A 14959-nucleotide genomic window follows, 5' to 3' on the forward strand; every position below is an offset into this window, starting at 1 on the left:
TGTACAAACAAGGAGGTGGTTTTAATGTTATGGCTGATCAGTGTATGTCATGTAAAATATACATATATAGTTTACATAAACATGTAAGTCTATTTTTATGGTGACGACTTCTTTGTGCACAATAATATGAGTGCACCTATTACTAAGTACATGGAACAGTGGCCTCCTGCCAAGGTCAGGAAGACATTCCAAACAGTCACTCTATGCTAAAAGGAACTGCGTAGTATAAGCTGCTGAAAATTGTGCAAGTGTCACAATCCACAATCATGCAGGCTTTACATTGTTTGGAGGGGGGGGGGGTCACATAGAGCTTAGTGTGGCTCTCTGTATGTGATACAGCTCTGTGTGGGAACCCAACATTGGCAGGCGGTAGGAAGCGGCCACAGATTGGACACGTGTCAGAGGAGCGTATGGTGATCTAGCACTCCTCGATTAGATTGAGGATGTGAAAGGGCAGTGGAAGTTACCAATGCCAGTAATGGTGTTGCCAAAACACGCATTTATCCATGTTGGTATGAACTGGTTCTAACATTTGTTGCCACCTCTGACTAAAAATGAAAGTCTGGCTACTTTGAGAACAGCAGTTGTTTCCTGTCCTAGCCAACGGCCTCCTTCGTCAGGTCAGGGGACAGTGGTAGCCTAGTGGGTAGAGCTTTGGGCTATCAGTCGGAAGATTGACAGTTCATATCCAGGCTCTGCTGTGCATCCAATGTTGAGCCCTTGAGCAAGGCCTTTAACCGGGTCTGCTCTGAGGGCTGCGTACAATGGCTCCCTAACAAGCTGGGATATGTGGAAAAAGAATTGAATTGTACTGTACACCTGTATATGTATTTGTATATATGACACAGGCCTTCTTCTTCTTCTTCTTCTTCTTCTTCTTCAGACTGAAAGATCTTGTTCATTTCAGCCCTCTGGGTTTGTTTAGCTAAGCACTTTTTGAAGCACGTATTCAAACTGCCATGCTGCACAGTGGCCTGCTTAGTAAATAGTGCAGCAGTAAACGAGACGGTGAAATACACCAGACATAAAACTGAGGGAACTAATAAATGATGACCTACAAGGCAGGAATTGGTGTAGATATTTACTGTGAGGTGGAAATGAAATCCAGTTCTTTTCATGGGAAGATTGATTGGGTTTTGTGGGCACAAGGTTGTAAGAATAATTAATAGCCACCTATTGAGATCCTATTGCACTTTCGAGAGCTTTTCACATATTCAAAGTGATGCATAAGCGTGCCTTACTGCTGAGCTCCAGCTCTGTTCACATGCTGTACAAATGTTTATGAGCGTTCAGGGCTGATTCCACACGGGACAGTTTAGGCTGGCGTGAAGACCTGTGGTCCTGCATCCATCATGAATGTTTCAGATGGTCGATTTGCCAGTGGGTTACAAGAAGTGGCTTACGGTTTAGAATGAAAGATTGATGGAAAATGGACAGGCAGGTTGACAGGTAGATGGTAATTGGACATGAAAAGTGAAACGCGATGAATAGGGTGGGGTAATTGCATAGATTGGCAGGTGGGGTAATATAGAAAGACATATAGAATAGATATAGTGAATAGGTATATAAGCGGTAGGAGAAGTAGGTGGGTGGATGAATGGCTCACGATCGACATTCCCATTAATCCCAACAGTGTTCAATAGGTTTAAAGTTAAGACTGTTTGCAGGTCAATAAAGTTTCTACAAAAAGTCTAAGAGATCCATGTTTAAGTCTCTGGGACTCCATAAAATCACAGCGAGAGCCATTATTCTTAAACCTGAAACAGTGGTAAATCTACCCAGAGATAGAATTCTTCCACTGGCTTGGGAACAACTTTCCCAGCATTTAAAGAACTGCAGAACTGCGTAGATGAATACACTGGCCAGGCATAACATTATGAGCACTGACAGGTGAAGTGAATAACACTGATTATCTCTTCATCACGGCACCTGTTAGTGGGGGGGATATATTAGGCAGCAAGTGAACATTTTATCCTCAAAGTTGATGTTAGAAGCAGGAAAAATGGACGAGCGTGAGGATTTTAGTGAGTTTGACGAGGGCCAAATTGTGATGGCTAGACGACTGGGTCAGAGCATCTCCAAACCTGCAGCTCTTGTGGGGTGTTCCCGGTCTGCAGTGGTCAGTATCTATCAAAAGTGGTCCAAGGAAGGAACAGTGGTAAACCGACGACAGGGTCATGGGCGGCCAAGGCTCATCGATGCACGTGGGGAGTGAAGGCTGGCCCGTGTGGTCCAATCCAACACACGAGCTACTGTAGCTCAAACTGCTGAAGAAGTTCATGCTGGTTCTGATAGAAAGGTGTCAGAATACACAGAGCATCACAGTTGCAGGGCTGTTTTGGCAGCAAAAGGGGGACCAACACAATATTAGGAAGGTGGTCATATTGTTATGCCTGATCGGTGTATATTAATGGATGGGTTGATTGTTGAGTTACAGTAATACATGGATGAACTAATACATAGAAGGAAGGAATGATGGATGGATGGATGGATTGATCAGTTGAATGTATGCCTGATGAATTGTTAGATGGATAAAAATATAGATGGAGGGTATATGGATGAACGGGTGGATACATTTATAGATGAATATATTAATGGGTGGCTTAATAATTGTGTTACATGAATACATGGATGAATAGATTATGAAATGGGCAGGTAGATTGAAAAAAAAGATGATGGATGGATTCTTGGCCGGTTGTATTGTGTGTTTTTGTTGTATGAAAACCGGGTGGTCGTGCACTTCTGTACTCGCTGTAGAGGAAGAAAAACATCTTGTCGTCAGTACTTAAACACTGTGTGTGTCAGCTGTGTTGACAGCTTTCTGCTGTATCTCTGCTCCTCCAGGGTCATCCTTCAGAACCTGGGCACCATTTTCCTCCCCGATCACGCAGCCACCGAGCAGGAGGCAGAAGCTCACAGCTTGTACTCGCCCATCATGACCTCGGTAAGTCCTACACACCGCACTGGCAGAAGTTTGGACGACCGACTGGATTTGAAGTCCGAGGTCGTGCCGAGCTGTCCGACTGTTTTGACAGATTTATTGTTGAGTCTAATGAAGAGGTGAGGAGAAACCGAACGCCTCGCGGTCATGTCAGGAACAGTTAGTGATGGTCTGGATTTGTTGTCTCTCAAGGTAATGAGGGCTGCTGTTTGGGATCAGAGGTTTGCGAGGTCCAGCAGGGTCGAGGTCGGAGCTCTCAACCTGTTCATTTCCAACTCCTGATTTTCTATTCCTCTCTCAGTTGTACCTAGAGCTGGGTGATATGACTAAAAAACTCGTATCTCGATATGCTTGGATGATGGCTGGATGTTTGAGATGATGAAATTAAATCGTCATGCTGCTACTTTTAGTTGCAACGTTTTTACCGCATAATTTACCATGTTGTGCATCATCCATGTAACCATTTCCACACAACAGACCCATGCGATCTTTACTACTGGTTACGTTTTCCTACATTGGTCATTATCATGTAAAAAATAATATCAAATATATCAGTATTTGTGATATACCGTCCAGCCCTGCTTGTACCACTACAATACTGGTCGAGGAGAGCTGCAGACTAGCACTCTCCCTTCCATGTGCTGTTCAGCAATGAGCACAAACCCTCTCTACAATATGGTACACTGTGTCTGTTGGGTGCCTGGCAAGGTCGATAACACCACCAGTGTGCTAGCATATTGGACCACTGCTTCAGCAGAGCGGCCTCGTGTGTTCAGTTCATTCTTTTGTAATCAGGAGCCTTCAGTCAGTCAGTCAGTCAAGATACTCCAGAAGTATATGGACAACTGACGACTTGTTGACCATACCATTCCAAATCCATAGGCCCCACCCTGTTATCCTTCTTTGTGCTCATACCAACCACCACTCTTCTAGAGAGGCTTTACACATGATTTTGGGGTGTGTTTTCAAACTAATGTGGGTCAGTTCGATCAAATGGACATTTGTGAAATCAGACACTATTGGTATGTAACTGAACAGAGGCTTCATGCAGGCCAGTAGAGCTTCTTCAGACCAAACTCTACATATTGCTGTATTTTTATATGTACACTATATGACCAAAAGTATTTGGACACCTGAACATGAGCTTGTGGGACATCCGATTCTGAAAGGCTTCTGAAATAACTTTGAAGTTATCAACTGTTATCAGTTGATGTTCCTATTCATTATAAAGCTGTTGAGTGGGGCTAAGTTTCTTCAAACCAAGATTTTCTTTGTGCACCGGGACGCAGGACGCCAGTCCATCACAAGGCTTCAGCTGTCCCCTCCCTCAGACACAGCCAATCACCTCTGTGTAGATGCCTGTCCAGCTGATAGCCCTGCTGAGAATCAGCTCCCGGTGGTGGTGGGTTGGGGATATAGACCGCCGTGCCACCCGAGCGCCTCTGTGTGTGTGAGAGTAGTTACACAGAGTGAGAAGCAGGAATTTGTGCAGTGGTGCATGTGTTGGGTCTCAGCCACTGATGGATTGTTTCACACTACAGAACACTGCACAGCGTAGAGGACTGGCAGCAAGGGAGCGTGTGTGTGTGTGTGTGTGAGTGAGTTGATGAGTGTAAGTAAAGAGCAGAAGATGGAAGCTCATGCGCACGAATGCACGGAGTGGCATCACCAGCTTATCAGCCTCTTCAGGAGGAATTTAGGCAACGTCTCACCGTGCCACGTGCGCATGTGTGTATACGTGTGTGTTTGAGCGCCAGATGCTGAGTCCACAGCTGGCAGGCTTTTTAGTTTTGGGGTTTTGTTTGCCAGACATTTACTGTATGGCCAAAATGATTTGGGCACCTGACCACGAGCTTGTTTGACGTCCCATTTAGAGTCACCTCAATGTGATCCTTTCAGCTAGAACAACAGCCACTCTTCTGAGAAGGCTTCTGACAAGACTTTGTAGTTTGTCTGTGGGAATTTGTGCTCATTCAGTCAAAATATGACAGCATTTTGTATGACTAGGCACTGATGTTGGAAAGACAAGAAAGTCTCAGTTGGAGTTGTTTTTATTCATGTGTTTATAGATCTTGCTTTGTGCACTGGGCCAAGGCCTCGGCCACCCCTTTTTCCTTAGACATAGCCGATCACCTCAGTGCAGATGCCTGGCCACTTGATAGCATTGCTGGCATTCGGATTTCAGTGGTGGTGGGTTAGGGATATAGGTCGCCGAGCTATGTGTGATCTTTCCGCTAGAACAACAGCCACTCACAATACTTTGAAGTATGTCTGTGGGAATTTGTGCTCATTTAGTCTAAAAAGCATTTCTATGACTGGGTTCTGATGTTGGTTAAGAAAGCCTCAGTTGATTCCAATTCATTCCAGAGCTGTAAAGTGGGTCTGAGGTCAGGACTCTGACCCTCTTTTCTCATGAACACAGTCATGCTGGAACAGGACTGGGCCTTCCCTAAAGTGTTACTACAAAGCTAGAAGCACATAATTTCCTTTATATAATATATAGAAATTGTTGTAGCTGCAATTCCAAAATTAAAAGTGGTGTCCCAATACTTTTGCCCATATAGTGTATTTTAGAGAATCTCTCTCTCATCTGGCTGGTCTGTCTGTGGTTTGTTTGTTCCTACATTTAATGGACTCTAAGCGATGTGGGTTTATAAATGTAGTTCAGATTGCGTCAAGAACTTCCTGATCGATTTTGTTGTGGTGAAGTTTTGCACTTTCTTGATTGTGCTCTGTGGGTAGATTACTGGACTGATAATCAGAATGTTGCTCGTTCAAGCCCCACCACTGCAATGCTGGGTGCTAAATGCTGCAAATACTGTATATCATTTACAGGTGCTTTGTAATTATTTTTTTGTCCTCCTGATTTTAGCTGGTCGGCGAGCTGCTGACGGCAGGAGAGAGTCTGAGCGTGGGCATGTGTGAGGAAAGCGGAGGTGGCGGACAGTGGCTGGCAAGGATACGCCAGGCAGTCCTTGATGGCCTGGTGCCTGATGTGAGCCTGGTGCCAGTGGGAATCTCCTACGACTGTCCTCCATCCCAGTCGACACAACCGCAGGTAGCACAACACCAGTATGAACAAGTTTACATACACCTGTAGAGGACCTACACTATATGGACAAAAGTATTAGGACACCAATTATTGCTAGCTGGTGTAATAAATCAATCATATGAAGCAAATAATACGTTTTCAACTTTGTAGCAACAGTTTAGGGAAGGCCTTTTCCTGTTCCAGTTTGAAGCAGGCTGTATAAAGACAAAAGCTCTGCACAGAGCCCTGACCTCAGCCCCACTGACCAGCTTTGGAATGAACTGGAACATCAATCGCAGATTCTTGACCAACATCAGTACCCAGCCTTACAAATGCTCAGGCACAAATTCTGACATGCACAGTCCAAAGTCTTGTGAGAAGCCTTCTCAGAAGGGTGCCTGTTGTTCTAGCTGAAAAGATCACATAGAGGTCACTCTGTTTCAATACCGTCCTCAACAAGCTCATGGTCAGGTGTCCAAATACTTTTGGTCATATAATGTATGTCATGAAGCAGAGCGTTCTGCAACATCACGAGATGACTGTTGTGAAATCCTGCTGGGAGAACGTGGACTACCAGGTCCTGTACAGTGCTTGCTATCCCAGCACTGGTGGGCTTGTGTGTTTTGCCTCTTCGCCACTCGAGCGCCCCTAAATCTGGACTTCTTTTCTGAGAACCTCTTAGCACTGGTCCAGGGTCCACTGGCTGTGTTCTCTACACCACTAAAGCTGGAACCTGGCATTGCCTGGGATTACTTGAATGCGTGCTGCTGTTTGACCGTAGAAACCGATGCTGATCTGCTACCAGGGGCAGTTTGGTGCTTGGACCACCAGGTCCATGCCAGCTCGAGTTCACTCTGTCATTACAGAGGCGGTGGAGTCCGAACACAGTCCAGACCAGCGGCCAGTGAACACAAAGCAACAAACAGTCACGACACGGAGAGACGCAAACACAGAATAATTAGGAATAAACATGCTGCTGTTCAAAGAACATGCAGATCAGCTTCAGTACAATTACATCCACAGTGTCTTGTAAATATTTGCCCAATTAGCAGGCATCATACCCACCCACCTACCTACTATCTCACCACTCAAATCACAATAAATACCAGAAATTAACATTTAATAAACTGCATTTATTCAGCATTATTTAATTTTATTGTTTATGACTCATGTTTGGAAAGATTGGAGGGTAAGAAGGGAGGGTATAAAAAGCACCTGGATGATTCTCGATATGAGAATATCTCAGTCTGGTGAAAATACAGCAATAAGAACAAAATACCTACTGTGAAACATGATGGTGGTAGTGCCGTGTTGTGCCAGAATCTGCACACCTTCCTTTTTGATCAGTTCTTTTACTGTTTTCCCTCCTTTTTCAATTTAGTCAAGGCCAGTTGAAACTCATCTCCGTCTCTCACCTCTGGCACCATCCCTAGTCAAGTCAAATGTATTTATAAAGCGCTTTTTACAATGGACATTGTCTCAAAGCAACTTTACAGAATCCAGGACCAACAGACCAAAAACCCCTGTTGAGCAAGCCGAGGGCGACAGTGGCAAAGAAAAACTCCCTTACAATTACAGGAGGAAACCTTGAGAGGAACCAGACTCAGCAGGGACCCCCATCCTCTTTGGGCGGCCTGGAGGACCCTACCTTTGATCCGGGCCGTGGCCGTCACACACCCCCTCTGACGTGATACAGAGCACAGTATGCCATCCGTGATCAGCCGTCCCAGCATTGAGGAACCCAGTTTCATCTGTGTCCGTCCCCCTACAGACGCAGCCAATCGTCAGAGTCAGAGTCAGAGTGTGGAGCAAAGCTGAGATTTAAACTTAAGAGCTTGCTATCCCCGCACTGGTGGGCTTGTGTGTTTTACTGCTGCACTTTCAAGCACCCCTAAATCTGGACTTCTTTCCTGAGAACCTCTTGTCGGTTGTCCAGAGTCCACTGGCTGTGTTCTCTTCAGCAGGGTTTTTGAAACCCGTAGAGAAAAACAATAAGAATCAAATCAACATATTCCGCTAACACACCAGCGCTGAGATTCTGAACTCCTTGGTTGCCACCAGTCATCTGGGCGCCATCTAGCGGGCATAATTGGCAGCGCCTGCAGCAGACTCTAATTGGCTACCGTGTCTGCTATGTGGGTGGGGTCTTCAAATGCAGTGTATGGACCCTGATTAGCAGATAGAGAGGCGCCTGTGCAGAATGCATAGGTGAAAAAGAAAGGGTCCACTAAGGACCGGTCGGAGGAGGCGTGAGCAGGAAATATATCCTCCTTGAATGCAATCAGGGATCCTCCAGCAGTGGAAGACTAATTGACTACACTAAATTGGGAGAAAATTAGAGAAAAAAAAGTACAAACAAACAAAATGCATCCTTGTGGAGGATTTACGTTACATTGTGTAAACCACAGTGGGACCAGATTGCCTTCATTTTTATTAATTAAGTATATTTCGTTTAGTGTTTCGTTTTAAAGCATTGTTTGTGTTGCCTGGGTTGCAACAACATCATGAACAAAATGTAGGTTGCTTGAAAAAAAGTTAAAAACACGCTGCTCTACACCACTGTAGCTGGAACTTGGCATTGCCTGGGATCATTTAAATAATGTGTGCTGCTGTGTGATCGAAGAAATCGATGCTGATCTGCTTCCAGGGGCAGTTCGGTGCTTGGTGCTGTGTGTTCTGTGAGATTTTGTAGCTTCACTTCTGAGCTGTTGTTGCTCCTAGACATTTCTACTTTGCAGTACAAACCCTTACAGCTCCAGCAGGGTAGCATTTGTTTACTGAGATTTTGAGTACAACTCGTCTATAAAGGTTTGATTTTATTCACATATTATGTAACTCGCTAATTAGAAGGCACGTCCACATATTTTGGACACCGTGTGTTTATCTGTCTCTCTTATTCCCCCCACGTGTTCATAACTGTTGGTTGCCGAGATCGCTGGCTTGATGCTTGCAGCCGAATTTTTAATCAGATGCTTTTTTTTTGTCGTACAGCTGAATTGGAAATGGAATCGGACCAGAACGTCGAGTTGGGTTTAAACCACTTCCATTATGTTCCACAGCGCTGCTGAACCCAAAATGCGCAGTAATTAGTTTGCCAGGAAAAAATCTCGCTCACTCATTTTCTACACAGCAAGTAAACATAATTAACATTTGCCCAGAAATGGAATCAGATGAATGCTACATGTGTTCTGTTTCATAACATCAGTGCTTCATCTAATTGATCATCATCTACCTTCTGTCAGCACCGCACGTACTGGAATCAGGCATACCCAGGTGACAAAATAAAGGAAAACAACATCACAGTCTCTTTGTGAGATGCTGGGACACGGTGAACCATCAGAACAGATTCAGTATTTTATGTCAGTGTTTCTACTAGTGGAGGGTCAGAACAAATATATTTATATGTCATCTATACAGGGTGTACAAAATAAAAGCTTCTTTTGTGATTGATTTAAAGGGAAAATTGGGGTATGAGTGGGTGAGTGAGTGAGTGAATGAGAGGGCGGATGAGTAAGTGAGAAGGTAAGTGGGTGAGTGTGTGAGTGAGTGAATAAATGGGTGAGTGGGTGGGTAAGTGAGTGGGTCGTGAGTAAAGGAGTGGGTGAGTTATAGGGTGGATGTGTGAATGGGTGGGTGGATGTGTGAGTGGGTGAATGAATGTGGGTGGTTAGTGACTGGGTAAGGGTGTGGGTGAGTGAGTGAGAGGGCGAGTAGGTGGGTGGGTGAGCGTGTGAATGAATGGGTGAGTGGGTGGGTAGTGAGTGAAAGGAAGGATGTGTGAGTGGGTGGATGGATGTGTGAGTGAGTGGGTGAATGAGAGGGAGAGTGGGTGACTGAATGTGGGTGGGTAAGTGAGTGGGTATGGGTGTGGGTGAGTGAGTGAGAGGGTGAGTAGGTGGGTGGGTGAGCGTGTGAATGAATGGGTGAGTGGGTGGGTGGGTAAGTGAGTGGGTCGTGAGTGAAGGAGTGGGTGAGTTATAGGGTGGATATGTGAATGGGTGGGTGGATGTGTGAGTGGGTGAATGAATGGGTGAGTGGGTGGGTAAGTGAGTGGGTAGTGAGTGGGTGGATGGATGTGTGAGTGGGTGGGTGAATGAGAGGGAGAGTGGGTGACTGAATGTGGGTGGGTGAGTGTGTGAGTAAGTGGGTGAGTTAAAGGGGGGGATGAGTAAGTGGGTGAGTCGGTGGGTGACTGAGTGAGTAGGTGGGTGTGTGAGTGAGTGTGTGGGGGAGTTTGTGAGTGGATGGGTGAATGAGTGAGTGGGTGAGTAGGTGGGTGGATGAGTGAGTGAATGACAGGGTGGATGAGTGGGTGGATAAGTGTGTGTGCGAGCGGGTGGATGAGTGAGTAGGTGGGTGAGTGTGTAAGAGAGTGGGTGGGAGGGTTGAGTGCGTGAGTGAATGAGTGAGTGAGTGAGTGAGTGTGTGCTAATGTTCCAGACTAACATAACGTGGGTTATTATGATGATTACAGTTGCTAATTTGTCTGCTAATGGCCGCTCACCATTAGAAACCTCATAAAGAATTGTTTTCTCAGAGACGAGACTGACTCATCTGCTTTGTGTGTGTGTGTGTGTGTGTGTGTGCATGCGTGTGTGTGTGTGTGTGTGTGCATGCGTGTGTGTGTGTGTGTGCGCGCGCAGCTCTGTGTGCTGTCCGTGCTGAGGTTTGTGCTGCGCTCTCTTTGGAGTGCTGATGAAAGGGGAGGTGTAAGGATCCATTTCTCACAGGCTTTCTCTCTCAAGGTATGACACACACACACACACACACACACACACACACACACACAAACATATGTATACGGTTCGTGAGACATCCAGGATGAAACATTAATTTCTCTACTTTGTCTTCGTTAACCATATACACTATATTACCAAAATTATGTGGACACCTGAACATCTTCATCCAAATGAATAAGCATGTACATAGAGGCGTAACTCACACAGAGCAACACACTAAACTAAATGCAGGCGCCCTGACCAGACAGCAGGTGTCGCTCTTACAGCGATGATAATCTAAGCGTTCATGTGTTTCAGCCACAGCAATTCCTAACAGGTGTAATAAATCAATTATATAAAGGACTTTATGCTTCCAACTTTGCAGCAACAGTTAACGGAAGGCCCTTCCTGTTTCAGCATGACTGTGTCCCTGTGCACAAAGTAAGCTCTATAAAGAGTTGTAAACTGCCCAAAAAAGCAGTTGTGGGCCGCTCATCGTATTGAATCTCAGCTCTGCCATCCGGCTGGACTGGGCGGCTATATGAACAATGTTTGGCTGTTGTCCGTACAGGGTAGGGAGCCGGAAAGTGACCTCATAACTAATACAATAACGATGAGACCGTAGGGGATGCTCTCTCAGGAACGGGGCAGTCGCGCCCTCTGCTGGCTGGTTGGTGGCGCCTGTATGGAGACGGGAGGGGGTGTGGCGGAGTGTGTGATCCTCCGTGCACAGTACTCTGCCACGCTACACTCGTCAAGTGTGGGTGATAAGACGGTCGATTGGCTGTGCACGTTTCGGAGGAGGCGTGGAACGGCCTCGTCAGCCCCAACCAGGAGCAGAAATCCGCACTAATGAGAGGATGATAGATGGGATGAAAAATTGGACGTGCTAAATTTATTTTAAAAAAAAATAAATAAATAAAAAAAAGATCACACAGAGGTCACTCTGTTTTAAAAGCATTTTTGGCCAATGTATGAAGCCTCCTGATATTCAAATCCCAAAGCAGTGTGTCTGTGTGTGTGTGTGTGTGTGTGTGTGTGTGTGTGTGTGTGTGTGTGTGTGTGTGTGTGTGTGTGTGTGTGTGTGTGTGTGTGTGTTTAATGAACAGAGTCAGTAGGAGTAAGGCTCCAGTATTTAACACCAAACGTCATACATTTATTCTGCTGTTCCCCAAGAGTCTCCCTAATTATTCCCTTTATACCTTATTACCCCCCTCCCCTCTGTATCTCTCTATAGGAGATGTGTGAGAGTGGGAAGTGTCGAGTGGACGGACGGCGCCTCCTACAGGAGCTCCTGTTACCTGCTGCCCTGCACAACAGGTTCTCGATCTCATGATTTGTGTCATGCACCATCGTGCTGAATGTTGCTGTAATTCGGTGGTAAACTGTGACCCTAAAGAGAAGGACATGGTCAGTAACGGTGCTCAGCGCTGGACTGGTATCAGGGGACCCCATGTGTGCCAGAGGAAATATTTCCCACGCTGCTTGAACTGTTGACCCGAGGATCCAAGGATTTATGCAGTTTACTCCAAATTCTGACCTCATCATGTGCAGGTCTCTGCAGGAACTGTGAGGTTCATTAGAGCCGGTGTGATTCTCCTCAACGCTCTCTAGGTCTTCTGTTGCTATACTGCGCCATCTTTTATAGAAACAAAGCACTTCCGATTGCCTCCTAATGTCGGGTCACTGCCGGTGTGGTCACTTCTCTCGCATTTTCTTTGTTTTGTGTTTGTCCGCTCTACTTAATAGTTTTTTTTGTTCACACACACATAATACGAGGTACAGAATGAGGTGTGTGTCGGCTCATTGTGAGCACGCTCTGGTCTCGTAGATTCAGCCGTCAGTCAGCTTCAGTGCTTTGCTTTCATTTCGAATGTCAGGGAAAAAGGTCAGCGGCCCCCACGGCCCTGCGGTCCTTCCCTCTGGCCCCGCGGCCGTAGAAATATCCATGTACAGCACTCCTGAGCTTCAACAATCTGAGCGTGTAAAACGTGAAATGTTAAATCAGTCCTAAACAGTGTGTAGAATCTTCTCAGTGCCGAGGGAACAACGAGCGCGTTACTTATTCAGTTCAGGCCTCAGAAAGCTGTGAAATGATTATTAGACCGGTTTTAAATTACAGATCACAGGCACAATGATAAAGTGACAGGATGATTCCTGTGCCCAACTAATATTTTCAGAAAAGTTAGGATGCCTTTTAAAATGCAATAAAAAGAAGAATCTGTGATTTTTTTTTATTTCACTGATCAGCTTTATTGTATTTTGTAATATAAGCACATTTACAATTTGCTGCCTGCAACACAGACATAGGCGTGTTTACCCCTGTGTTCCATCTTTTTAATGGAATTTTTCTCTATTCTTGCTTGATATGAGAATTCAGCTGCTCAGCAGTCAGTGGTCTTCGTCTGATTCTCCTCTTCATGCTGCACCATACATTTTTTATTATTGTTTTGTTTATGCATTTTTTCTCCCCTTTTTCTCCCTTTCAGCGCGTCCAATTGCTCGATTGCGTCATGCCGATCCCCGCTCTGATTGAGGAGAACGAAGCGAACCCACGCCCCCTCCGACACATGGGCAGCAGCCGTATGCATCTTGTCACCTACACTTTGACGAGTGCAATGCGGATCAGCACTGTGTACGGAGAGACACACCCTGACAGCATTCTCTTCCCGTCTCTGTGCAGGCGCCATCAATCAGCCAGCAGAGGTCGTAATTGTATTAGTTGTGAGAGAGTCCCTATCCGACTCGATACGATGTATTCGAGATCCCAGCTTTGGTTTCAGTGTGTGTTTTTATCGCTGCGCCACCTGAGTGGCCTATCATACATTACAGATCTAGACTGCAGGCAGGCCACTCAATCACACGCAGAATGAGGCCTGGCGTTATCTTGCTGAAATAACCGTGAAAAGACACTGCCTTGATGGCAGTATATGTTTGTCTTAAATTGCAATATACGCCTCCATGTCAGTGCTACCTTCAAGCATACACAAGCTACCCATGTCGTTGGCACTGATGCGCCGGCATACCAAGACAGACGTTAACTTGGTGGTGTTTCAAATTGCATAATAGAGTTTCTGGTTGGATTTCTTCATGCCGTGGTGGACTGTGTGCAGTGACAATGGTTTTCTGAAGTACTACCAAGCACATGTGGCTATAAGTATTACAAAGGCATGCTAAAGCATCTCTGAGAAAGGGGCATCAGGTAGCAAATCTGCTCCTTGTCACTCCTACTGTCTGTTTGTGTCGAAACAAGTGGCAGAAGAACCTGGAAAAAGCAGCGTGGTCTGAGACTCTGGAAGAATATACTAGCCTGTGCCCCTTTCGGCCAGCAAGGGTGTCGTCCGTGTGCGTTCAGCTGCCCTATGAGTGCATGAAAGGTTCTTAAAAAGAGTTACAGCGGTTGGCTTGATGTCCGAACGCTCACCTTTCCCAGTCTGGTGTTACATAAATATTATAACAGCGTGCTCTTTATTCAAGGAACTTAATTTTGCCCATAAAGGCTTATCAGTCCAAACCAAACCCACAGTTTGGCTTTTTCTCCCCTTTTGTCTCTTAGGACGGACACCATATTCGGTCAGAAGGACGTTTCCTGGCTCCTGCCCCCCAGTTTTTTGCCAGAACTGTCCCAAAGCGAGAGGCAAATGACCATCGCTTTGACTTTGCACCTGATGCACTGTGAGTCTCTCTCTCACACACACAAACACACTCACACACACACAGAAAGCATGACACGTGTGTGTGTGTGTGTGTGTGTGTGTTGTTTATCTCTCAGCGGTAACCCACAGCATGGCTGTGATGTCCACTGGCATTGTGTCCTGTCTGCTTCTTCATAAACATCGCCGGGTGAGGAACCATCTCTCTCTCTCTCTCTCCACCTACAATTTACACTTCACACTTCACTGCCTCACCAGTTCTACCATAATACACTGTATGGCCAAAAGTATTTGGACACCTGACAATGAGCTTGTTGGACATCCTATTTTCCTATTTTAAAAACAAATGCTATTAAAATAGAGTGACTTTTAGCTATATACAACAGCCACTCCTCTAAAATAAGGCTTCTTACAGGACTTTGAAGTATGTCTGTGGGAATTTGTGTCCCTTTAGTCAAAAGGACATTTGTATGCTTGGGCACTGATGTTGAGAAAGCCTTAATTGCTGTCTCTTTCTTTAAACTGAGCTTTTCTTCATATATTTGTTGACCTTCCCTAAACTGTTGCTGCTAAATTGAAAGCATATAGTTTCTTTTATAAAATTGATTAGGTGGCT

General features: G+C 45.5%; 1 protein-coding gene across 5 annotated transcripts in view; it reads left to right on the top strand.

Annotated features, from left to right (window-relative positions):
• Window positions 1–14959, top strand: part of gpat2 (glycerol-3-phosphate acyltransferase 2, mitochondrial) — a 158405-nt gene that overhangs the window by 129683 nt on the left and 13763 nt on the right. For all 5 annotated transcript variants that reach the window (XM_062998693.1, XM_062998695.1, XM_062998694.1 and 2 more), the window contains 6 exons: window positions 2845–2944; window positions 5814–5999; window positions 10616–10717; window positions 11928–12010; window positions 14247–14365; window positions 14463–14533. In XM_062998693.1, coding sequence (XP_062854763.1) covers window positions 2845–2944; window positions 5814–5999; window positions 10616–10717; window positions 11928–12010; window positions 14247–14365; window positions 14463–14533 — 661 coding nt within the window. The remainder of the gene's footprint in view (window positions 1–2844; window positions 2945–5813; window positions 6000–10615; window positions 10718–11927; window positions 12011–14246; window positions 14366–14462; window positions 14534–14959) is intronic.

The sequence above is a fragment of the Trichomycterus rosablanca genome, chromosome 7 (genome assembly GCF_030014385.1).
Source record: "Trichomycterus rosablanca isolate fTriRos1 chromosome 7, fTriRos1.hap1, whole genome shotgun sequence".
NCBI classification, from domain to species: Eukaryota; Metazoa; Chordata; class Actinopteri; order Siluriformes; family Trichomycteridae; genus Trichomycterus; species Trichomycterus rosablanca.